We start from the raw sequence: 26,247 nt of genomic DNA, 5'->3' as shown, positions 1-26,247 counted from the left end.
TACCCAAGTATTTCCACTAGCCAAGTGTTTCCCGTAAGGCTAGTGACCAACCCTCCCCTCTCCATCGGCCATGACCCAAATACTCCTGCTGGATTTATTCCAGATGACTCAGGCCAATGCTCAGTGCCTGAACTTTTTCCATTCTGTTTGTTTTCCTCCACCAACAAGCCAGTATGTTACTGCTCAAACAAATTCTCTCACTGTCTCTCAAGTGTTTTGAAAAGCACTGGAAGGTTGCTCATTTACGTGCCCTTTTTTTAGACAGATGGGACATGGCCTGAGAAAAATCCAAACCATGTGAACAGTTTAGGGGGAAAAACTACCCGCCCCCCCCTCCCAATCCTGCTCCAGACACTACAGACATGTCCTTTTGTATCACCAGTGCCCTGTGATTAATTAGCCAGGGGCCTGCAACAACTCCTCTCCATGGCTAAATATTTTTTCAGCCTATCAGACTGTTAGTGCAAAGCGGGATAAATGACACGGGGCCCAAGGCTCCTGACCTTCAAGTTCTGCTGCTCATCCAGGCTCCAGACGCACAGCACCTTCTCTGATGAGCCTGACACTCCTTTGGCTCTTCCAGAGTCAAAGTCAAGGCTCATGACTGGCTCCTTGTGGCAAGAAAGCCGGCTTAGCATTCTCCTCTCAGAGACGTTCCACAGGATGATGGAGCCGTCCTCATAACCAGTCAGGAGGAGTGGACCAGAGCTGGAGGCAGGCTGTGGGGAAATGAGAGTCAGTCACTTCTCCTTCCTCCCTCCAAGATGCAGCGGCTGTGTGACCCTCAGGGCCAGGAGAGGCCCAGAGCCAGCCCACCTGACCTGGAGACCATGCCCGCACCACACTGTGGCCCAGGGCGTCAGATGATCTCAAAGGACTTCTCTCACTTCAGAATCCTGTCATTTGGATCCTGGAATGCTTACTATGTCTGAAGAATGCTGTTCTTACTGTTTTGCTCAGCCTCAGAATCCTGAAAACTCCCAAACTGTACTAATGAGTGATCTAACAGGCAGGAATTAAAGCTAGGACCATTTGCCAGATCTGGACAGCCAGAAGGCCAGCCCACAGGGCACCCACGGGTGGGGACCTAGAGGATGTGCCCAGCAGGCCCTCAGGAAGGGGCCTTACCCTGCAGGATCACTCAGATTCTCAATGAGCAGTTCCAGCTAGATGACTCCCATTTCAATTCAGCTTTCTTCACACATAGCCCTGGGAGGCCCAGTTGTAGAAGAATGACCCCCTTTTACAGATAAAGAAAGTAAGGATTGATGCCAATGAACAAGTGCCTAGGAAGCACCTACTATGGGCCATATTCAGCATATACAAAGACCATCCCTGCACTCAAGGATCTCAAGGTAAACATGCGGCCAGTAATTATGAATGTCCGAACCTAGATGGACAGAGAGACACTGAGTAGGGGGCTCCCTTCCCCTTCCCAAGTTCCTCCTCGATTCTCTACCCCCAGTTTTAAGAATTTGTCCAGTACTTTCACATTCCTGAGAGTCACTGTCAACTCTCAGATTTTCCTGCTGATACAACCCCCCCCCAACCCGTAACTTCCACATCTGGTGGGGACTCCGTGCCCCCCCCCTCCTAGCCACTGCGGTATTTTTCTGCCCTCTCTTTTTTTTCTCAGTCTTTAGAATCCCATTTATCTCGCTGCTCCACTTGCTTACCTGTTTAATCTCGCTGGCTGAGGAAAGTTGCCAGCTTTACCCTGGTGAAAAATGAAATTTCTGGGCTTCGTCAGCCTCCCTGCTGAAATCCCCTTCCCCCTCCCAAAGAAATGGCTTCGTTCCCCAAGAGTTAACTGGTTTGGAATCCTGCTGCAGCCAATCTCTAGCAATTTTGATTAATGAGGTCACAGGTCAGAGGGCTCGGCACCCTGGGCAGACACCTAATTTATTTAAGCCTCTGAAATAACTCCACAAGAAGAACGTTACTGGATTACATGTCACACAGAGGAAAATATTCATCATTCCCCTGGCAAAAAGAGTGATGAGCCTGCCCTTAGTGACTGGTCACGGGAGGAGACTATGACCAGGGAAAACCAGCTCTGGGCATGGAGAAAACCCAGGGGGGATGGACCCCAACCCAAAAGACGCCTTCTGATGTACCTCTTGTTTCCCAGTATAGGAGCTGCCCATACTGGGCTTGATTTTAAGAGGTCTGTTCAGGGTTTTACAGAAGGAGTGATTTCCCATCACCCAGGGTTTCTTCTGAATGCCCAATGTCCATGGCATGGCTCTCGACCCCAGCCTGGCCCCAACTTTTGGGAGTAAAGCAGGAGAAGGGCAAGATTTGGTGAGATGTTCCCCGTTCAGGGTCAGCAATGGTTTGGGGGCAGGGGGGAAATGTCAGGACAAAGGCATGTAGCTCCCTCTAAAGCCTGATCCTGGATCGCTGTTTTCTATCCACAGCTGACCAAGTTAAAAAAGACTGCTTTGCTCTTCATATTAGGACTGGATGCTTGGGCACAGCAAAGAGGGGAAGGGAATGATCAAAAGAAAGTAGAAACCTGTCTCCATCCCCAGTCCTGCCCCATTTAAACAGGTATATTGAATCCATAACGCCTCCCAATGTGGGCTGATTCTTCGTCATCTGTAACGTTCCAAATATGAGTTACCCAAGTCACCCTCCGCCCCTAACCCTGGCTGAGCCTGTGTCCTCACTGGCCAAAGAGGGAGAAGTAGAAAAGCTGTGGGAAACAGAAGGGTCACTGAAGTGCAGGTTGGGATTACTGTCTGTCTGGGAAAGACTGGGAGCACCCTGAAGGTAGGCGCTCCCCCCGCATGGCTTCATGCCTCTGTTGAGCCTTATTCCAATACTCCCAGAATGCCATCAGACCAGTGGGGACCCTCCCTCTGCACACACAGCTCACAGTCCTCTAGGCTGGAGTGCAAAGTCTCAGTGAGTCTCTGGTTAGGAGCCATGCTCTACCACTGGCCCCATCCTGGGAGTCTGACCTAGGGGCTGGGCCCAGGCTATGCTAACTTGCAGTTAGCTCCAGACCCCAGCGAGGCAGTCAGGGAAGCCTTGGGGACATAAGCTTCTCTGTATCTATCTGGGCCAAGGGTGGGCACAGCAGGAATCTGAGCCTTCCCTAGAACCTGCCAGAAGCCTGAACTCCTCTACCACAACCTGGGAGGAGCCAGGCTCCCCAAGGCCATCAGTAGAGGACCCACATTAGGCACACTCACATCTGTACTTGGCTGCATGGCACTATTCATGGTGGTAGGCTTAGACTGTAAGTACCCTGAAGACAGGTAGCACACTAAGTGGCTGGCTTTGTACCATGAGTAACAGAAGTAAGAATAATCACTTAAATCATGTTATACTTGAACATCACCATGTGGTTCTATCTGCTTGCTTCCTTGGATTTCACAGTACAATGAGGTGGATAGTGCAGGTCTGATCATTTCCATTTTGTGCTCAGAGACACTGGGTGATGTGTGCAAGGTCTAGAATGATTAAATGGCCAAACCAAGATCAGAACCAGAACACCAGAGATGCTTGGTAACTAGCGCATTATGGTCCATGAATAAGGGCAGTCAAGGCTTCATTGAGTTTAGCACAGTGCTAGGCACTGGAGCGGGGGGGAGATTCAATAAAGAAAACCATCCAATATCTGCTCCTCAGGACAGGATGAAAAAGCCCCCATAGGAAACCACATGGCAACAATGACAACTGGTCACAGTAGACTCTTCTTTAAAGGACAATTGACTTTTTATATATAGTCTGAACAAAGAGTAATGAAGCATCTCTTGGGGAATGCCGTATCTTACCAAAAGCTGAAGGTGTCAGAGTGCCTTCACTGGACATGACATCCCACTCCCCCACCCCCTGGCCTTCTCTCTGTTATACACATACATGCACACACACACACATGTACACACATGCATATATACATAATGCACACACACTGAGACATGCACACACTCGCACGCACATACACACACTTATGCACACACACACAATCACACACATGCATACACACACCATCTCTCTGTCCCCCAAGTCTCGATTCTCTCCCTCTTCACCTGTACTTCCCAGAATCCCTCTCTTCTCTACGATGCAGCAGAGGCACTATCTTGCAACTTTTCCTCACAACTCCCAAACGGAGCAGGGAGCCCAGTTGTTTGCACCTCTTTGGATCTGTTCTTTCCACATGCAGGGGGGGGTGTGGTGTGTATTTTTCTACTGGGGATCATTATCTTGTTTAGAATATAAACTCTTTACAAGCAAGTTGCCAGTTTTGCCTTGGACTTGGACCCTCAATGCCTGGGACAGGGCTAGATAAAGGACAGTGGATAAGTTCTTGTTGATGGATAAAGTCTGATTCAATAGAAAAATCACCCAGGCTCTGCCCTCAAGGAGGGAGGCTTCAGCTGCAGGTGGGAGGGAAAGATGCCATTGGTTCTGAGTAAGTAGCAACAAAGGAGAAATTGGGTCTCTTCTCGAATAATGTTTCACTGATAAAGTCATAGCAGTTTCTGATGTTGGCCAAAGACTTGGGTGATGAGAACTTTCTTTTCTGGGTCTTCAGGAGAGGTAGCTGCAGCCCCTGTAGAAGCAGGTCCAGGTGGCATCTCCTTGGCATTGGCAGAGGGCTGGTTTGGAAGCATGGCTATTCCAAAGGTTCTTGGGCTTTGGGTCCTAGGCTGTCTATCAGGGTCTGAGGGAAGATGGTGGTCAAAGTGGTGGTTTAATGAGCTTCCACAACTGTTTGTGGGTGATTCTTCTGTGTTAGAAGATCTAAGACCCACAGCAACGGAGAGGACAAAGGTAGATATCTTGCCAAAGAGAATGTCCTGGTAGCAACCCATGTACCATTATCCCCTCGTAGGAATGTTGGTTGTGCTTTCCTTTATATCTATATATGATGAATATATATACATATACATATACATACATATATATATATATATATATATATATATATATATATATATATATGATGGCAAACAAAAAGAGAGAACTCCAGAATTATTGTGAATTCGGTAGTTATCAATGATCCACACAGTTCTCTAACATTTATGCAGCCAAGATTCCTAATCCTTCCCTCTGAGACTTGGTCACAGGGGACCTTTACATATATGAGTAAAAATATTAATATATAACAGCAAGTTTCTTTGAAGGAAAACTCTTCAAATCTCGGCCTCCTTTGATGGCATAACCCAGTTCTTTGCTGGCCTACCAAGGCCGCCATCCGCGCCAAATTAGATTTGTCTCAGCACCTCATTTGTCACTGTGTTGCTGAAGTTCTCAGGTACCGTGGTTTTCCTTGCATGTAGCTAACCAGCTTCTTGAAGGAGAAACTTTTCCAGCAGGTGAAGTCATTCACTCCATGAAATAGCAAGGCAGCCTCTGAGGTCCTTCCATGTCTGGCGCTTGGATCCCGTGATTTTAGCAACTGCTGCTACTTTCCTTGAATACTGAATCCTGTACAAACTTGAAGTCTGCTCAGTCTCTTCTAGGTCTTTAGTTTTTCTAACCTGTCTTTGTAGCTTGTACTTTCTGACCAGGTAAGTCTTAATTCTTCTTTCAAAACCTGGAGGGTAAGGTCCACTGAAACTGTAAGTCAATACTATTTTAAGAGTGATCCAGTAATTTTCATCTCAATCATCCTAATTTTGGTAGCTGAGCTTCACAGAGAAAGAAATGATCTTCACCCCTTCTCTAGTCCATGATGAAGACAGCCTGGCTCTTGAGATGGAAAAGACTTCATGGGATCCACAGTAATACAGTCTGGGAGTCTTAGGAGCAGGTTGCTTTTTCAGACAAGGGGATGCTTTTTTGAGCCAACTTCTCTCCTCTGGCTCAGTATCAACTGGAGGAAGTGTGATTTGTCCTGTTGGCTAAATCAGCAGCCTTTAACAATGTAGATCCATTTTCCATACAGTTCTGGCTGAATTTTTATCTGCTTATGCAATTTACAACTTTCTCTGCAGGTGAAGTATGAATGAACAAACTTCAAATCATGGAACTGTTGCCCCAAGGAGGTGAGACTCTCATTAGCCTGCATCCTGAGCCTTCAAACGTACATATACACATACATTTGGGGGAGACAGAACTGCTTTCTCACCATCACTCAGGACCTGGCTTTTAGACACTGAGATCAATGACACATTTCTTCCAGTCATGAGGCTGCTGAAGCAGCCAAAGGTGCTGATGTGCCACAAACCTCCAATGGCCTGACTTCCTCCACCATGGCTCCCTTCTGAAGCCAGTGACATAGCAGACTGCTTTATTGTTGTTGGGGGTCCTTTAGAAGGAGAAAAAGTGTGGTCAAGTCTTGTCAGGAACCATTTCTGCCCATCCACAATGACAGTGCTCATGTTCATGGCTGAGGGACAATGGAGGTGGCAGAGGGGGAAGACCAATGAAGGTGAATCCTTTCTGGAAAGGGGAGGGGAGTTCTGGAGCAAGGGCAGTGGGTCTGCATTTTGCCAAGAAAAGGACATACTCCATCTACATGCAAACTCACTCCTCCTTGCTAGAGAAGCCAATTTGTCTGGTTCCTGATGACATCCACCTTCCTGAATGGATCCTCATCTGGAGGCCTGCCAACCAACTCTACTAACCGGGATTGGGGGGCAATGATCCCCACCATGGTGATGGAGATGCTTGAGGTGAGGAGCCCAAAGACTGGCCAGGGCACAAGGACTGAGAGCAGCACTTTGAACCTCGAAGGTTCTGCCCAGTTGCCTCAGGCTTTTGCCAGGGTCCTCTTCAGTGGGGCAACTGAAAGAAGCAGGTGAATGATCACCCTTACATGTCTGATACTGGTGCCCCATACGATTTGCTTTGCCACACAAGAACTATAACAGCATTCTTTGGTTGATTTTTCTTCCAGAGGCAGTGATGGAAAAATACTGGTGGACAGGGTAGCCCAGTCAGCCCAGGGTATAGAGTTCTCCTTTGGCAAAAGCAGGGTGAAAGGAGGGTTTGGCTGTCAGATACACTCCACCCCCAACAGGAACCAAAGACAAGGGATCCTGGGTTCTTAACATTCTTAGCACCTCCTTCTAACCCTTAGGCTGAGGGGTACAACCCCTAGTCCAGTTGAGGTTGTCACACTCCTCAATGGATTGGACAGAAAGGAAGCCTGGGCTCTCCTGACCGCGAGCAGGGAAAAGAATAGCTTGTTTTGGAGGACCCTTGGAGGCCACTGTTAAATCTACCAAGGCACAGACCCAGGCCCTGGTCCTGCCCTCAGGGATCCACCAATCCAGCTCACACCCTGGGGTTCTACTGCAAAGGGTGAAGGGGTTGGTGAGAGGGAAGGAAGTGGAGGCAGCTAGTGTATCAAGGCAGCTTTATCAAAGAGCTTGGCCAAGAAAGGGAAGAAAGATACAGGATACATTGGCATGAGGTGGTGGCAGTAGTACCCAGCAAGGGTTTTTTAAAAATGATGGAGGCTTGGCCATTTTTGAAGGGAGTAGGAGGAATCGGGGAGAGTCTGGAACATGAGACAGAGACAGAAAGAGACAGACAACACAGAGAGACAGAGAGACAGACAGAGAGGGAGTGTGTGTGAGAGAGAGAAGAAATGATTGAGAAGATGAGAATGGGACCAGGCAGATAAGCAGAGGGCTTGGCCTTGGCATGGAGAAGGGTCTCTGTTCATCAGAGATGGGGGGAAGGAGAAGAGTGGGGGAGAATGTCACAGGATTCTTCAGCAGAGAATGGGAGAAGAGAGCTTCCACTCATTAAATGGCCTCACTGCTCCCAGGAAAGTAAGAGGCAAGGCCTTCAGCTGGCAGACGAGTGGAGGGGAAGTCGTGAGAGGCTTGTGGAGGGAAGACAAGGTCTGTCACGGCTTCTCTAGGGAGTGAGTTTGGGAATCGGCTCACAGGAACTGAAGGAGCAGGCTGTCTGCAGTGAGCTCAGCTGAGGCTGGATAGGAAGAGACTGCCAAGCACCCAGCCTGCAGGCTTGTGAGACGTTCCCCAGCTCAGGAGCAGGGCTGGGGGAGGGGAAGGAGGTGGGGGGCCTCCAGGGCCAGCTCCAGTCAGGCAGGAGGGTTGGAGCAGACCATTAAGTCTATAGATGAGATACTTGCTGTGGAATTCTAGGCCTCCGCCTTGCCTTGTTCCCATGAGGTGTCTTTGCCATTCTGCCCAAGGCAATCTCATGACATTTCCGTGGCTGAGATGGAAAGACATGGATTGCATGCTGGTCCAGTTCTGTAGCTTCAGAACTAGCTGAACAGTCACACTCCAGAGCTGGAGTGAGGTCTCTAGTGGTATGCCACAGGGCTCTTTCTCTCCTGGGCCCTACTTTATACTCTATCATTATTGAAGACTTGGCTGAAGGCAAGCACTAAGACAGTTAATTCTCTGGATCAATGGCAGAGCTGTGATCCAAAAATATGCTGAGAGGTTTGAATGAGGAGTAACTCTAACAAGATGAGACTCAGTAAGGAAAATCCTAACGGGAGTGGGGAGACCTGGCTCAAACATCTTCAGGCCTTTGGCTGACCGGGAGCTCCGCAGGATTCTGGAGAGTGATGTGAGCATCACAGATCCAAGAGGCCTGAGCTGCACCAAGTGGAGGAGGAGACTGTCCTGCTGACCACAGCCACTGGCAGCACAAGCCCAAGCTCCAGGGGCCAAATGCAGACCCGTGCCCCAGCGGCGTTTGCTAATGGATCTGAAGACATTTCACTTGTACAGGCAGAGATGAAATACTGGGAGGCAGCTGTGCAGAGGAGAGATTCTGGGAGGAGCTTTGAGAGAACGGAATTCAGTTTGAAATAAAAAGGAATTTCAAAAAAGAATGGGAGCCATCCCACATGGGCACAGACTACCGGGCATCCTGTAACTGAGGGGATGTAAGGAAAAGATAGATGGCTATTTCTTAGTGATAGAGTAAAGGGGGCTCGTACCCTCTGAGGTTCCAGGGTTCTTGGCCCCACCTTTAATAATGTGGGTGTGAGAAGAAGCCTATTTTGTAGATGTGAACTACTGTTATTAGGATAAGAAAGAACACTTTCCTTATTATTAAGCTTGGCAAAGCGTGTGCAAAACTGAGGCTCTGAAGATACCTAAACTAACCAGAAGGCCTGAGTGATTCTGGAGGGAAGACAGATGCATCAGCCCTCTGCTCCTGGACCAGAGAAAAGGAACAAAAATTAATCTTGCACCCTCTGCCCCCCAAAAAAAGAGGCAGGCTTGTTCTCAGCAATTATTCAGCACTTTTCAACTGAAAGGAGGCTGGCATCCATGTGCAGGTGACCTTTCCTCCCAGCCCAAAGTCCATCCTGACTTGGCCTAACGGAGCTAGCTGTAGGAGGTGGGAGCCCCAATGGCTAGAGTGTGGCTAACCCCCTGAAGAGGTGCTATCTGCAGCCAGGATGCACTGACTGACGGCTTGGCTTGGTATCCTTTGTTGACGGCCAAAGCAAAGACTAGTACCCACCCAGCCTGGGGGTTGTTTGCAATACATCACATGTCTTCCAATAAAGTGAAGGGAGTGACCCCGGGGATCTGAACACTGACTGAGGTGTTGGGCACATGTTCTCTGAAAGGGATGATGCCTCAGTGGGCTTGCTAATGAATCAAGGCCCGAATGGAGCACAGCTCCCGCGCAGCCTCTGCCCAGGACTGACTCAGAGGCAAGGGTTTCACAACTAGTGAATGCGGTTGTATTTCTTACCTTCCACAGCTCCAGGCACATGGGCATGCCCGCTTTGGCACCAGCCTCTGGCTTCAAGGTACAGACTGACGTCTTGGATGGCATGTCCAAAACCTGAACCTGACAGTGAGAAAACAAGCTGATTTGGGCCAGCTCCAAGTCACAGTCTTTGCTGTACAAACAAGAGACTTTTTAAGGTGATTAGCAAATGTCGGTGCAGGCTCCTTTTTATTCACTGGAAAAAAACCCTGGAAGTGAGTCTTTTAATTAGCCCTAACTAGGTTCTCGGAGCTCAGCTCTTCATCAGTAGATGGGCCAGGCCGCTGTCTCTCCCTTCCCAGCTTCCAGCTGACTGTCTCTGGAGTGCTACAACACCAGTGGATGGCCTCTTCACCCAGTAATCAGTAGGAAAAAGGGATGTGGCAAAGTCCTAATCCATCCAGCTTGTTCCTTACCAGAGGTGCTGGTACAAAGGGGAGGTTGGTTCAATGCCATCTGCAAGGCCAGAATACTCGTCATTCTGCCTACGGCTAGGCTGAGTTGGTACCAAATGCCTGGATTAGGACCTTCTGGTTCAAATAATGAGGCTTCTCATAGGTAAGATTAATGGAGTGAATTTTCCTCCCTTCAGTTATGCATTTTTTTTATGAAAATAAGTTGTTGTTTAAAAAAAAAACATTTAAGTATGTATGTGTTTGTGCATGTATGTGTATACATACACACAGTATTTAATTCTTATTGTATGTAGCCATTTAACTAGCCAGCTAGCCTGAACCCCTGGATCTTGGACTTGGAAGGGACCTGGGATTGGGCCAGCGCCCGACCCTCCACACATTCCCCACAGTGGCTGGGCAGTCTTGGCCAGAGTCTTGGAGGAAGGGAACCCCGAGGCTGCTCCTCTGCGTTTTCTTCATGTCTAGCCTAGACTGGCCACCATCTGCCCAGTGCTTCTGCTTCTTCCCCCTGGGTCAAGCAGCCCAAGCCGCCTTCCTCTCCTCTCTCGACAACAGCTGGTCAAATACTAGAGGGCCGCTATCAGACCTCTAAATTTTCTTTTTCAGCTTCGCCACCAAATCCTCAAAATCCTCAGATCCAGGATCTTTCACCATTCTGGTTACCCTTCCCTGCATGAAGACCTGAGATCAATCTGGCCTCAGACACTTACTGGCTCTGTGACCCTTCACCTCTGCTGGACTCAGTTTCCTCATCTGTAAAATGGGGATGATGATAAGAACACTTACCTTTCAGAGTGGTTGTGAAGGGAAAAAATGAGTTAATATTAGTAAAGTACTATGCGAGTATGAAAACATCCCACAAATGCTCACGGCTTGAGGCGGTCTCTTGATTAATATCCAAAAGAACCATGGAGGCAGAATCAGAGAACCTGCGGCTCCTCTCTGTGTCCGTCTCCTCCTCTGTAAAGTGGAGGGCCAGACTAGCTGGTCTCTCAGTCCCTGCCAGCCCTGAGTCTATAACCCCAGGACTCTCCAGGTCCTCCTTAAAATGTGGCACCCACAAAACATGGGTGTGGTCTCCATCTCGCTTTGCATCAGTTCATACTAGTCTTCTGAGGCTTCTCTGAAACCATTCCTTCTATTATCTCCTTCGCTGCAAGTCCTTCATCACATTTATCTACCACCATTTGTTTGCCCTTTCCCATTTGAGGGAATGTTCCTAGTTCTTTGTCACCATAAAAAGAGGGGCTACAAATCTTGTCCATATGGGTCCTTTTCCTCTTCCTGTCTCTAGGAGTGATATCTCTGAGGATGCACAGTGTTAAGGACCTACTGGGCATGATTCTAAATTGCTTTCTTAGAATAGCTGGACCAGTTCACAGCTCCACCAACAATGCATAAGTGTACCTGTTTTCCCACAGACCCTCAAACAGTTGTCACTTTCCTTTTTTGTCAACTTTGCCAATCTAATGGGTATGAAGTAGAAACTTAAAATTGTAATAATTTTTCTCTAATTATTAGTGATTTGAGACATTTTTCCCCCAGGGGAAACTAGGTGGCAAAGTAGTTAGAGTACTGGACCTAGAATCAGGAAAACCTGATTTCAAATCCGACCTTAGACGCTTACTTCCTGGCTATGTGAACACTCATTGATCCTCTGTTTTTCTGTTTCCTCATCTGTAAAATGGGTTGTTGTAAAGATCAAATGCTGTAACTGTAAAGTACTCAGCACAGTGCTTGGTGCATAGTAGGTACTATGTAAACGCTAGTTGCTACCGCTGCTACTACAGCTTCTACATGGCTATAGAGAGCTTGGATTTCTTCCTTAGAAGACTGTCTGGTTATTTTTGACCACTTATCTGTTGGGAAATTGCTCTTATTTTTATAAATTTGAATCAGTTCTTTTTTAGTGTGTCTTAGAAATTAGATCCTTATTAGAGAAACTTTCTGCAAAGATTTTTTCCCAGTTTCCTGTTCCCCATCTAATTTTAGATGCACTGGCTTTATCTGCACAAAACTTTAAAAATTTAGATGACCAGAATTGCCTATTTTATCTTGTGTGATCTTCTCTATCCCTGTCTGGTCATGAACTGTTTCCCTATCCATAGATCTGAAAGATAATTTCCTCCTTGCTCCTCTAATTGGCTTATGACGTCACCTTTTATATTTAAGTCATGAATCCATTATTTTGGTGTGACCCATGATTCTTAAAGCATATGCCAGAAAATACAGGCTCTGGCAGGTCCTAGGAAACTGGAAGGGCTTCAACTATTGGCTTGGAAATGGTGTGTGTGTCTGTCATGAGGGCTGGTCTTGTATGAAGACGGTTATCGCTGGGCTGGCTACAACAACTCATAAAGAAGTCTGCTAAGACGTGGAGGGCTCTTACCCATAGCAATGGAGGGCCTCTGCACACTGAGGAAACCTCAGCTATCCTGAAGAATTAAAGGACTATTAGCACCAACTCATTGCCCTATTGTTTTAAGTCAGTGGCTCTCCCTTTCCTACTCAAATCTGACTGGCATCAAACTTGAGTTTAGTCTGCAAAGCAAGGCTATTTTTCAGGGTGTCTTTTGTACATATGTAGCCCCAGGACTGCACCTCTAACATCCTTTAACACGCTGGCTCTGGAGGCCGAGCTGGATTATCTACAGGATCACAGAATGTGAGAGTCAGAGAGGACCACAATGACCTGCCACAATGATTCCAGCCCATACACGAAGGTCCTTCCTTGAACACACCTAACTGGTGGTGGTTCAGCCTTTGCCTGGAGACCCCTCAAGGGGAGGCCTCCGCTCTTTCACCTGAGGCAGTTTCTTCCACTCTGGATGGCTCCTCTTGTCAGGAACCTGAATGGGACTCTTGGCAGCTCCTTACCACTGCTCCTGGTTCTGCCCTCTGGGGCCACGCTAAACAAGCCTGGGCTCTCTTCTCCAGGACAGCATAGCATTCCAAATTCTGTGGCTATCACTCGGCAACACAGCCCTCTCCCCTTCTGAGGTTCACACTACCCAATCTGTCACCCAATCCAGACCGCTGTAGCAGCCTAGGGACTCCAGCTTGGAATGTTCTTAAATACATAAAAAGAAGTGCAAGGAATTATAAAGGAAACTGATCATACTGAACTATAGTTATAAAAAAAGAAAGAGTTCACAGACCTTGGGGTTAAGAAGCCCTGCCCATACACCCTTGACTGCATCTCTCTAATCTTCAGCCTCTCCGTGCTCTCGCTTCCTTCCATGTTGCCTACAAACATGCCCAAGGCTCCCCCAACCTCTTAACAACCCCCACTGGACCCTTTGAGCTACCCTATAACTCTTTCCCTTTCACAGCCAAATTATCTGAACCGTTGCTTTGACTGCCTTCTCACTTCCTTTGTGAAGCCTTTGTGATCGGCTTCCAAACTGTCCTCTCCAAACTGATCAACAATCAATCCTGTCTTTGCACTGTCAGATACAACGGCCTTTCCCCAGTGCTCACAGCACCACTGCCTGCTTTTCTCTTTGGTTTCTCCTCCTCCCCTTCTCTCTGAGGCCACTCCCTTTTCCTCGGCTCGCTCTGTAGTCCCACCTTACCCCATAATGAGAACAGCATCCTGATGCCCCAGTCTCTGTTCCCCTCTCCCTGCACATGCTCTCTGTCTTCTCTTACTAGTCCCATCAGTTCCCTTGGGTTCCATCATCATCTCTATGACAAAGATCTAGGCACCTTGCCTAGGCACTCTCTCTTGAGTACCAGTCACAAATCAGTGATGGCCCATTGGACACTTTGAACTAGATGTTGTGTAGACACATGTTCAAAACAACTCAAGATGATTCCCCCCAAATCCCCTCCTCTTCTGAACATCCAAATTTCTGTCCGCAATCTTCTCTGTAAATATGGACTCAAACCTCTGCCATCCCCAACTCTCCACCACCACCTGCCACACATCAATCAGTCACCAAACTGGTTTTTCTTTCCACAACACATTTTTGACATGTTCCCTATGCTATACTCATACAACCACTGCCGAGGTTCAAGGTGTCATCCCCTCTGGCTTTCTAGCCTCAAGTTTCCACCCATTCCCATCCATCCTCTGCATAGCTGTCAAAATGATCTTTCCAAAGTATAGGTCTACCCAAGTTATCTCCTACTCAGTGAAGTCCAGGGCTTCCTTATGATCTCTCAGATCAAGTGTAGACTGCTCTCTGGCATTTAAAGTTTTTTATAGCTTGGCTCTCTATTGTCCTCCTAGACACACAATACATCACCCCCTTCACATATTCCACAGTCCAGTGGAAACCAAGGCTACTTGACTCTTCTTCACACCAAAAATACTATATTCTGTCTCTCTGCCTTGCAACTCACTATCAGTCATGCCTGGAATGCTGACCTTCAGTATCTCTACCTCTTGGAATCCCCACAGCCTTCTGCATGATGCCCATCCCTCTCTCTGCCGTGACAGATGTGTCAAGGCTTTCTCCCTCCAGAGTACTTTGTAGCTGATTTATACTTGGGGTGACTGATAGGCAGAACATTATGGTATATTTAAATAGGTCAGAGTTTTAGGATAAGATCTGCTACTTACTAATAAGGCATACACAAACCAAACAACCAGAATTGAGGGGGGTCAGCACAGTCTTCTTGTAGAAGATGAAATTTTAAGTGGGATATGAAGGAAGCCTGGGAGATCAGGCTGAACATGAAAAGGCAGAAAATTCCAGGTGTGGGGAACAGTCAGTGAAAATGCCCAGAGTTGGGAGACAGAACACTTCATAAGAGGAACAGCCAGGAGGCCAGTGTCACTAGATTGAAGAGTACATGGGGGTTAGTTGTAAGGGCAGAAAGCTAAGAAGAAGCAAAGATGTGAATGGTTTTCAACATGACAAATGATTTTATACTGGATCCTGGAGGTGCTTATTAGGGGAGGGGTGGGGTAGGTTTGACGTGACTGGATGACTGAACTTTCACTTCAGAATGGATTGGAGTGGGGAGAAACTTGAGGCAGAAAGGCCCTCCTCCCACAGCAGCTACAGCAATAGTCTAGATGTGGGGTGATGAGGGTCTGCCCCAGGGTAAGGGCAGTGTCAGAGGAGAGATAGGCCTTGGCAACGGATTAGATATGGAGAGAGAGTTAAGGAGGTGAGGACGACACTGAGGCTATAAGCCTGGAGACTGAAAAGTTGGTAGGACCCTCGACAGTGACCTAGAAGTTCCAAAGAGGGGAAAAGACAATGAGTTCAGTTTTGGACAAGGTGACACCCAGTTTGAGATCACTAATGGGCAGCTGGTGATGTCAGTCTGGAGGTCAGGAGAGAGAGTGGGACTGGATAAGTAGATCTGAGAATTATCAGCACAGAGATGGTAGCTGAAATAGTACAGGACTGAGGGACACTTACAGTGAGAGGGCGTGGCCTAGAGGAGGATCCAGCAAAGGAGACAGAGAAGGAGTGATCAGAGAAGAAGGAGGAGAGCCAGGAGAGAGTGGAGTCCTGAAAATCCAAACAAAAAAGAGGATCCAGGAGGAGAGAGTCATCACTGGGGTCAGAAGCTGCAGAGAAGTCAGGGAGAATGAGGATGGAGAAGTCATTGGATTAGACAGTTAAGAGATTACTGATAAGAAAAGAAAAAGAAATTGGACTATTAGACTAGGCAATGAGGATACAAAGTGATCACTCTTTGCAGAAGATATGATGGTAGACTTAGAGAATCCTGGAGGATCAACTAAAAGACTAGCTGAAATAATTAGCAACTTTAGCGAAGTTGCAGGATGTAAAATAAACCCACATAAGTCATTGGAATTTCAATACACTACCAACAAAGCCCAGCATCAAGAAATAGAAATTCCATTAAAAAAAACTGCAGACAATATAAAATACTTGGGACTCTACCTGCCAAAACAAACCGAGGAACTATATGAACACAATTACAAAACACTTTTCGAACAAATAAAGTCAGAGCTAAACAACTGGGAAAGGGTCAGTTGCTCATAGGGAGGCTGCGTCACATAATAAACATAACAATTCTATCTAAGTTAATTTGTTTATTCAGTGCCACACCAAATCACCAAAAATGATTTCATTGAGCTAGAAAAAAATGATAACAAAATTCACCTGGAAGAATAAAAAGTCCAGAATATCAAGGAAATGGATAAAAAAAAAACATGAAGGAAGGTGGCCTCGTTGTGCCAGTTTCAAACTGTGTTACGAAGCTACAATCATAAGAACAATCTGATGCTGGCTGAGAAACAGAGCGGGGAATCAGTGGAACAGATCAGGTACACAATAAACGGTAGCAAACGACCATAGTCATCTAGTGCCTGATAAACCCAAAGACATTTGGGACAAGAACTCTCTGTTTGACAAAAATTGCCAGGAAAACAGACCAACACCTTCCACTGCATATCAGGATGAGGTCAAAACGGCTACATGGTTGAGACATAAAGGGAGATACCATAAACAAATTAGGTGAGCAAGGAATAGTTTATCTCTCAGATCTATGAAGAAGGGAAGAATTTATGATCAAACAAGAGAAAGAGCATTACAAGATATAAAGTGGATAATTTTGATTCTATTGAATTAAAAAGGCTTTGCACAAACAAAACCAATGCAACCAAAACTAGAAGGAAAGCAGAAAGCTTGGAAAAAAATTTTACATCAAGTGTCTCTGATAAAGACCTCATTTCTTAAATATATAAAGAACTGAGTCAAATTTATAAGAATATAAGTCACTCTCCAACTCATAAATGGTCAAAAGATATGAATACGCAGTTTTCAGGTAAAGAAATTAAAACTATTTATAGTCATATGAAAAATGTTCTAAATCACTACTGATTAGAGAAACGCAAATTAAAACAACTCTGAGGTACTGTTCACCTCACACCTATCAGATTGGCTAATATGATAGAAAAAGAAAATGATAAATGTTGGAGGACATGTGGAAAAATTGGGATAATAATACTCTGTTGGTGGAGTTTTGAAGTGATCCAACCACTGTGGAGACCAATTTGGAACTATGCTCCACAGGTTATAAAACTGTGTATACCCTTTGACCCAGCAATACCACTACCACTACAGACCTTTGGGTCTGTATCCCAAAGAGATAAAAGAAAAGAAAAAGGACCTGTATGTACAAAACTATTTACAGCAATTCTTTTTGTTGTATCAAAGTATTGGAAATTGAGGGGATGCCCACCCGTTGAGGAATGGTTGAACAAACTGTGGTATAGGATTGTGATGGAATACTACTGTGCTATAAGAAAGAAGCAGCAGGATAATTTCTAAAGAGACTGGAAAGACTTACATGAACTGATGCAAAGTGAAGTGAGCAGAACTGGGAGAACATTGTATACAGTAATGGCAGTAGTGTACTATGATCAACCGTGAATGACTTAGCTATTCTCAGCAATATAATGATCCAAGCCAATTCCAAAGGATTCATAATGAAAAAACTGCTCTCCATCTGCAGGGAAAGAACTGGTGGAGTCTGAGCGCAGACCAAAGCAGAGTATTTTTCATTTTATTTTTTTGGGGTTTTTTTTATGGAGGCTGTTTTCTTTCACAACATGAGTAATATGGAAACATGTTTTGCATGATTGCAACATATATAAACTATATCAAACTGCTTACTGCCTCAGGGAGGGGGAAAGAAGGGTTAGGAACCTAATTTTGAACTTAAAAAATGAATGTTCAAAATTGTTTTTACATGTAATTGGGGGAAATAAAATATTTTTTAAAAAAGAGATCATTGGTAACTTTGGTGAGAGCAGTTTTAGTCAAATGGTGAGGCTGCAAGTCAGGCTGTGGGGAGTCAGGACGGGGATGGAGGAGAGGAAGGAGCAGCATTAAATATAAACGGCCTTTTCAAGAAGGTTAGTCACAGAAGGAGAAGAGACACTGGATGGCAGCTAGTTGGGATGGATGATCAAGTGAAGGTTTTCTAAGATGGGGGAGCCTCAGGCATGTTTGTGGGTAGCAGGGAGGCAGCCAGGAGACAAGAGTGAAGGTAGGAGAGTGGGGATGATGGCAAAAACTTCTGGAGAATACCTTTGGGGTTTTCTCCAGCTTTGTTCAGCAGCATGTAAGCAGGCACAGACACTGGGGCTTGGCAAGACATGATTAGCAAGAGGATAAACAGGCAAGGGACTTGAGAAAAGATGACAATGTAGGGTTGGCCTGGTTCACCAAAGGATCAGATGGAGAAGGGGCCGGAGGTGGAGAGGATGAAAAGGGTTTGTGGATGCAAAGTGTAGGGAAAGGCAGAATAACAACAGATTGTGATGAGGAAGGGAATTCAAAGTTCATGAACACGGAAGTGGTGCGTTGGTGGGTGATGACAAGGCCAAGAGCATGACCATCTCTGTGTGCAGCGGATGGGGGTGGAGGGGAGTCATGGGAAATGAGTAAGCTGAGGAATTGGGAAATTGGAGTGTTTGAGGTAGTATCCAAAATGCATGTTGAAGTCCTGCAGTTTGCAGGCAGACACTAGGGAGGAAGGAAAGACTGGGAGCCAGACACTGACCTTGCTGAGGAATGAAGGGCACATCCTGGAGGTCTAGGGATAACAGCTACAAGAATTCTGATTGGGTGGGAGATGTGTATTGACAGAGCCCCAGAGGAGGAGTGATAGAGGTTGAGAGCATGTGGAAGTGGTGGTGGGGATATTCTAACTGCCCACCTGAATCAGTGGGTCTGGGAGGAAGAGTGAAAGGACAGCCCGAACCCCTTTCCTGACTCCAGCCTGGCATCTCCACCTGCTCACTGGATGTCTCCTAGATGTCCTAAACTCAGTATGTCCAAACCCGAACTCATAGTCTTTCCCCCAATTTCCCTGTTCCTGTGAAGGTGCCACCACTTTCTCAGTCACCAGGTTCCTCAGTTACAACCTAAGGGGTCATTCTTGACTCTCTCACTGCTCATGTATTCATTCAGGTGCCAAATCCTGGTGATTCTGTCTTCCTGACACCTCCCGCATGTGCCCCTTCTCTCCTCTGATGCTGCTTCCACCCTGATTCAGACCCTCATCACCTCCTGCCTGGTTGGTGTTCAGTCTCTCCCTTGTCCAGTCCATCCTCCTCTCACACTTCCTAGTGCACTGATGTGAGCCCCAGGGACTCCCCAGACCCTCCAGGATTAAACATAGAATCCTCTGTTGGACCCTCAGAGTCCTTCCCAACTCGGCCCTCGAGAGTTTCCTGGCTCTCCTCCTCTTACACGCTGCTCCTGTCATCTAGAGACCTGAGCCTGCCTCCAGGCCCCTTCCTGGGCTGTCTCTCTGGCCTAGAATGCTCTCCCTTCTCCCTCACTCTACCTCCTGGAAGTCTTGGCCAATCCCTGCCTGCTACACAGAGCTGTGCCTGATCTCTCCTGCTGACTCTCCAATTCTCCTGTGTTAACTGTGTCTGTACACTTGCTTGCAGGCTGTCTCTCCTGCCAGTCTGGGATCTCCTTGAGAGGGACCATCTTTAGCCTTTTTTTCTGTGTCCCCAGCACTTAGCAGGTGCTTGATAAATGGTTGTTGACTGTTGGTGTCCAGGAAGGCTATGACATCAGGAGAGAGCCAGAGGACTGGAGTGGGGAAAGAAGTGCTCTCTGGAGCCCCATTGAGAGGAGACTGTAATTTGAGTTGCCTTAGCCATTCAAGGCTCTCTGCCATCTTGTTCTACCCTATCTTTCCAGCCTTCTCTCCACTGACTCCCCTTTTCAGCCACACTGTTCCCTGAATATCCTTTATCACCTCTGAGTCTTTGCTAATCCCTCTTGGAATGGGACAGAAACAAACACTTCTTGGTAGAGGGAGGCTCTGAGCTCAGTTTCAGAAGATGGCAGGGGGATCATTTTGTTAGAGATGGAGAAGAAGGAATTCCTTGTAGGTGAAAGATATGGCACAAGCAAAGGTCCGATGGGCAGGCTGCCATGGACCCAAATTCAAGGTTCCTAAAGAGGATTTGTGGGAGCCAGGGCCAGAAAGACAGAATGGAGTCAGACTGGACCTGGGGTGGGGCCTAGATGCCAGGCAAGGGTGACTGGACTTTGTTCTCGAGCTGATGAGAAACTTTTGAATTTAGAAGTGACTCTACTCAAGTGGCATTGATGAAAATATGAACCCAGGGAAGATGGACCTGCCAGGAGGCATGGGCAATGGTCCAGATAAGAGGGGATGAGCATCTGAGCAAAAATGGCGGCAGTGGCGATAGCAAAAAGGAGGCAGAAGTGGTCTTGTCAAGGGACAGGCACCAGGCCCTAGTGACTGACTGGGTATGAAGGAGAACCTGACAGCTTTCCTGGCAGATGACTAGTCCTCCTGCAGAAACAGATGGCATATCACAAGGAGGCTTGATGGTTTTTGGTGCGGAGGGGATGGAGGTGGGCAATAGCCCAGGATATGGCAGATGACCAGTGTCTGACTAATTTCTAAATTCAGAATATTGGACTAGGTCAGAGAGACCTGGGTTCAGGTGCTTACAAACTGTGTGAGCCTGTACATGCCATTTAATTCTTGTAGAGCCTAGTTTCCTCCTCTCTAAAATATGGGGGTTGGCCTTGGTCTCCAAAGTCCCTTCCAGCTCCAACTCTGATGGACTCGTGCTTAATGGAGGGGAGAGAGTGGAGGGGGATGGGGACAGAACACATGCACAGTAAAGCAAAGTCTGGAAGCGATAAAGAGATCCAGGCCAGGTGCTCTTCAAGAAGAAGGAGAAGCAAATCATTCCTGAGCTGGAGAGAAGGCCTGTGCACCTCTGGGAAGGACAGGAATGAATGCTCTAAAGGAAGTTTGTCCATTTTGACTCAATCTTAGTGCTGTGAAGGGAAACAATCTGAAACAAGGCTGGGAAGACGTAATGGAGTCAGACTAGAGAGGGCCTTCCATGTCAGGGTAATAGGAAGCTACTGAAATCTACTAAGGAAGGGGGTGACGTGGTCATTAAAGACTGGCCTTTAAGAAACACCAAGAGCAGATCTGAGGCAGGAAGACCTAGGAGGATATCAGTGCTGGGAGAAATAACAAGTGGGAAGAATCCATAGAAGAATGAAAAATTAAGAGAAAGTCCTGACATGAACTGATGGAGAGGAAAGGATGAAAAGCCAGGAAAAGCATTTGCCCCAACTCTGGGAGTGCAGACTGAATGACCACCACCAAAAGGCCCACTCTCATTGGTTAGCCTGCTCCTGGCTGGCTCCTTGTAGAGGCGTACGTGGGGCCGTATGGGTGTGACACAGCATAGACACAGAGACCGCTGCTGGGTCGGCATTTGGGACAACATATACAAGGCGCTCTGGAAACCTTAAATCACTTTATAAATGCCGGCTGTTACTATCAATATTATTTGTTTCACTGAACTACTTTTCTCTCTCCTTTTAAAATCGTTTGGGGGGTATATGCAGAGATACATTGAGAAATGATGGTGAACTAAAAGCAAAAGGCATTTAAAAAATCTTATTTTTTTAAACAAGGAAATACAAAACAAAATAGAAAAAATAAAATAGAAAATAAATTTTTTCTAAAAAATAAAACAGAAAAATAAAAGCTGCATTTGCCAAGAATCCCCTAAGGCTCTGTACCCTCTCATTCTCTGGAACAGATCTGGGAGGAAGGGGGCCCATGGGGGCCCAGGTTGTAAGACTCTGGACAAGTCCAAGAATCCATGTAATAGTGATCTTCCAGGGCTGTGAGGCAAACACTTTGGAAACCTTCCGGTGCTCAGAAATGTAGGTTATCAATATCATGAGCAGAGAACTGGCGAGCCCACCTTGCCAAGTTGTACCTGGTCAGAGCCATCCTCCCTTCCAAAGTCAAACTGATACTTCCAAGAGGAGGGATGGGATGCTCTAAGAGGAAGGACGGAGCTATGGCCACCAAGCCTCAGAACCAAATACTTTTTACAAAGTCTGACAAACTGCAGCCCAAGCCTCCACTCTGCATGTTTATATTGGTTTTGCTTAATAGGGAAAAGCTTTTGCTTTTGCCTGGGGTTCCGTGTGTTCATGGGTGGCTGGAGCAGGCCCGGAAAGCACACCCTTTTTTTTCTTTTTCACATTAACAAGGCTTTTAAGATGTTTTTGGCAAATTGGCAAGAAGAATGCATGCAGTTCGTAATTGGTGATTTAAATGGAATCATGAACAAATAAATACCTGTTACTGTCTCATTATTTATGAACCGAACGTACTTCAAGATAAAATGACTCTTCTTGGGAAGTAGCCAAGTGTAAACACATCTGAAGTCTTCATTTTCCTCATAAGCCACCAATGTATGAGCTTTTGTAGAACCTGCCTCTTTGGAGGTTCTATGTAATACAAAATCTTAGCGGAATTTATGCGATCTGATGGTCTCCCTTCCTGCAGAGCTGCTGTCCATCTCAGGAGCTGGAAAAGCCACGTCAATTTTAAATTCTGCAAAGGGTGGTATAAGTGATGGGCTCTGGGAAGGAGAGCCTTTCTAAGCAAAGAAAGGAGTCGCTTCTTATCAGTGTAAAGCTTCTCTGCATCCTCACCCATTTCCCTCCTTTCTTGGGCTCCTCCCTCCACCTGTGCTCCCAGCTCCCTTCCTACTCTCCTCCAGGAACTTGCTCCATCAGAAATCTTGACCACTCGCTGAACAGAGTAGCTTTTATTTCTGCTTCTACTTTCTCATCCCATACCTGCTCTTTAGCTCCCAGAGATCTGGCTTCTGAATCACCTACTCTAGCAACCCTGTTCTCCCTAAGGTCACTGGGAACCCCCAAATCACCAAGCCTGATGGCACGCAAGGGCCCCAAGGTGGTGGCAGAGTGGGAGAAGGGGCTCAGGGGACTCTGGGCCCCAGTTTTCAGACCATCTGCTTAGCCACTGATACTCCAAATGTGCTAATGGTGGGACACACTCCTGAAGGGGCTTGAAAAGCTTGTTATAAATCAAAGGAAGCTACAGCTGTATGGGACCTGGCTCACAGGCTTTCACCAGAGAGGTAAATAAAGGCATTGGCAGAATCAGTTGGACAGTGCCTGCAAAGGGGAAAAGAGTTATCATTTCATAGGTCATTGGACTCTCTTGTATCAGGTAGTGCTCCTGGGAAGCACCTGTAAAAAGGCCACCATGAAAATTCTTGTAGCTAATGTGCTGCCATTTGGTGCTGAGGAGGGGAAATTCTAAAAAGAATTTAAGATAAATACACACACATGAGCGGTCTTATGCTCGTTGACTTTAATGCAAAGGTGGACATAAGCAAGGATGGCAAAAAACCCAACATGCTGGAAAATGTTGCTCAGGATGGTAAAATGCTCCTCCTTCTCCTCCTCCCCTGGGGGATCTATGTGGTGAATGAAGTAGAAGTGGTCAGACAAGGTGGAGAGGCTGGTTTGTTTTGCGTAACTCTACTTTGCAACAAGGGATTACTGGAAAGTGTTAGCAATGGAAAGAAGAATGGGTAAAATGATTATTTCTAAAAGTAAGGAGAAAGGCCAAGGACTGTAGAGCACATGAAGGCCAAGAGCCTTGACATAACATTTGGAAAATAATCGGAAGAACTAGAAGCAGAGAGCACCAAATAATGCCCCTCCCGCAATGACGAAGTCACTTCACTGATGTAAATGAGCTACCATAACGAGGACACTGAGAAGGCCTGAAAAGCAACTTCATTAAGAAACACCGGGCCTCCTTGCCAATCAGAGATACTGCAGCCAAGAGCAACACGGAGGTGTAATATAAACTTGTGTGTCAATCCCTTGAGCAAAAGATGATGGAAGATTATAAATGACCCATCCTCATCAAACAGAGAGAAGTGGGCAAAGTAACCTCGGCAAGAGACTTGAGCAAGTAAGACTAACTCGAAGGCACGGAGGGATAAAACTGGCAGGAAGATGATGAAGCAAAGGAAGAAAGGGAAGAGTGGCCATTGGGATTCCACAATCAGACCCAGGCATTTTCACAAGTAGGTGGAAATGGTGGAAACAGGAAAACCATGATGGGAACAGAAGCTGGACTAGACCATCCATTTGGAAAAGACACAACTGAGGGAACACTGTGGAGTGATCCTCATGGAACCTGAAGGAGAAGAACCAAAGGTGTGGGAAAAATCACAGATTTAATTACTATCAAAAAGAAGGCATTGGCGAGCCTGTGTAGGGTCAACCTTCGCAATCATGTGCAATTTTTATAAGCACAATTCGCACACACCCATCGAGGGCAGCCTTGATGGGGCAGCAGTAGGGCCGGGCAGGGTTTCACAAGATATATTTCACAGCAGATCCCTCTCTGCCATCACACAGGTGGCTGCAAAATGAAGACCCTGTGGCACATCCCATTTGTTCATTACAGAAATGCAAACTGCCACCTTAAATGCTCCCCCTTCAACAATGGGTCTTCCATGTATGTGTCAGAATTAGACAAGATTCTTCAAAAGATACAAGAGACATAACTAGGTTTAATGACTCTGATTACGGTCCTGTCCCCACCCTCCTCCAAGATTTTGCTCCATCGGCAGTTTTAAAAACCGTCTTAACAAACAGAGTAGCCTCTACTTGGGCTTCTACTTTCTTACCCCATGCTCACTCCTTAGCTCCTAATGGTGTTCACCTTTGTTGGGTACTAGGCAGTGTTCATGTAAAAAAAAAAAAAAGATCTGGGGGTATCAATGGACCACAAACTCACTACTGGTGGAAAATGGGAGCCAATGAACACTAAGCTGAGAACGCTCCTGCTTGCACATAGCTCCTCCTGAAAGCAGGATCTTCTCTGCAGCAAAGTTCTGATGGGGCCTGACCTTCAGAATGGCTGTAAAGAACTGAAAAAAATCCAGCTTCCCTCATGTCAAGGCCATATTGCTGGTGTTCTTACCTCATCCATGCCCTTCCCAGGCACTGCCAGGAGCCAGCATCCCTGGGTCCCTTCAGGGAGGACGGATCCTTTACAGAAGCCTACACTGTCCAGGGACAGAGAATCCACTGGGGCACTTCTGCCCTCTGCGAGGTCCCACAGACACAGCTTTAGGTCTCGTCCTTGGCTGTAAAATTTAAAAATATTTACAGTATAGTATATACAGAACAGTACAGTATAGTGTAGCACTAGTACACTTCAGCAGAGTATACTTCTGCAAAGAATTTGGTTCAGGAACCTCTAAAATCTGAAAGGGCCACATTCTGTTACAAATCTGATGTTGACACTCATCAATGGGCATTGACAAAGTGTGTCACAAGAACTTGGTGACATATGAAGTACATGGATTATTATTCCCATTTACAGATGAAGAAACTGAGGTTCAGAGGGGAGAATTTAATCACCCCAAGAGCACATAGTGAGCAAATGGGTTCAAATTCAGGTGAAGAAAAAGCTTTGAAATTTGTTTAACAATGGCACAGGGAAAAGGACTTAGATGTACAAAAATATCTACAGCAGCTCTTTCTGTGGTGGCAAAGAAGTGTATGTGTGTATTCGTACTTCACTGCTGAAGAAGACCATGCCATCAAAGAAACGATGACATGACTTGCACTTGACTGTTCTGAGTGATGAAGGGCTGTGCAGGTCATAGCCTCACTTCTCCTCCATAGCCATCTGAATCCAGTGACCAGATACTGTGATCAGGACAACTGGAGATGACCCAGGATGAGGTAATTAGGGTTAAGTGACTTGCCTAAGGTCACACAGCTAGTGAGTGTCAAGTTTCTGAGGTGAGATCTGAACTCAGGTCCTCCTGACTCCTGCACTGGTGCTTTATGTGTTGCACCACGTAGCTGCTGGCAAAGAAGTAGATATGGAGGGGATGTCTGTCCACTGGAGAATGGCTGAAGAAGTGGTGGTACATGATTGTGACAAAATACTACTGTGCTGTAAGAAGTGATGAGGGAGATGGTTTCAGAAAAGCCCAGAAAGACTCATGTGAACTGATGCAAAGTGAAGTAAGCAGAACCAGGAGGACACTGTACACAGTGACAGCAACATTGTAACAATGATTAGCTGTGAATGACTAAGCTTCTCAGATCAACATGATGACCAACTACAATTCCAAAGGACTCATAATGAAACATGTTATCTGCCTCAAGACAGAGAAGTTATGGACTCAAAAGGCAAAACGAGGCGTATTTTTTCCCTCTGGAACTGTGGCTGGTTATTAGGTTAATCAGTTCCCAAATCTTTCAAAGTTGTTTGTCTTAACAAGATTGTCATTCCATAAACTGTCCTGATTCTGCTCCCTTTCCTCAGC

The 26,247-nt window shown here is 46.4% G+C and overlaps 1 protein-coding gene across 4 annotated transcripts in view; it reads right to left on the bottom strand.

Annotated features, from left to right (window-relative positions):
- Nucleotides 1-26,247, bottom strand: part of GNB1L (G protein subunit beta 1 like) — a 186,264-nt gene that overhangs the window by 50,648 nt on the left and 109,369 nt on the right. For all 4 annotated transcript variants that reach the window (XM_072599792.1, XM_072599790.1, XM_072599793.1 and 1 more), the window contains 3 exons: nucleotides 24,885-25,050; nucleotides 9,661-9,759; nucleotides 504-719 (listed from right to left, as the gene is read on the bottom strand). In XM_072599792.1, the coding sequence (XP_072455893.1) occupies nucleotides 504-719; nucleotides 9,661-9,759; nucleotides 24,885-25,050 (481 nt within the window). The remainder of the gene's footprint in view (nucleotides 1-503; nucleotides 720-9,660; nucleotides 9,760-24,884; nucleotides 25,051-26,247) is intronic.

This window comes from Notamacropus eugenii, chromosome 4, assembly GCF_028372415.1.
Source record: "Notamacropus eugenii isolate mMacEug1 chromosome 4, mMacEug1.pri_v2, whole genome shotgun sequence".
Lineage (NCBI taxonomy): Eukaryota > Metazoa > Chordata > Mammalia > Diprotodontia > Macropodidae > Notamacropus > Notamacropus eugenii.
Note: the sequence above shows the minus strand (reverse complement) of the source record. Positions and strands in the feature narration are given on the sequence as shown.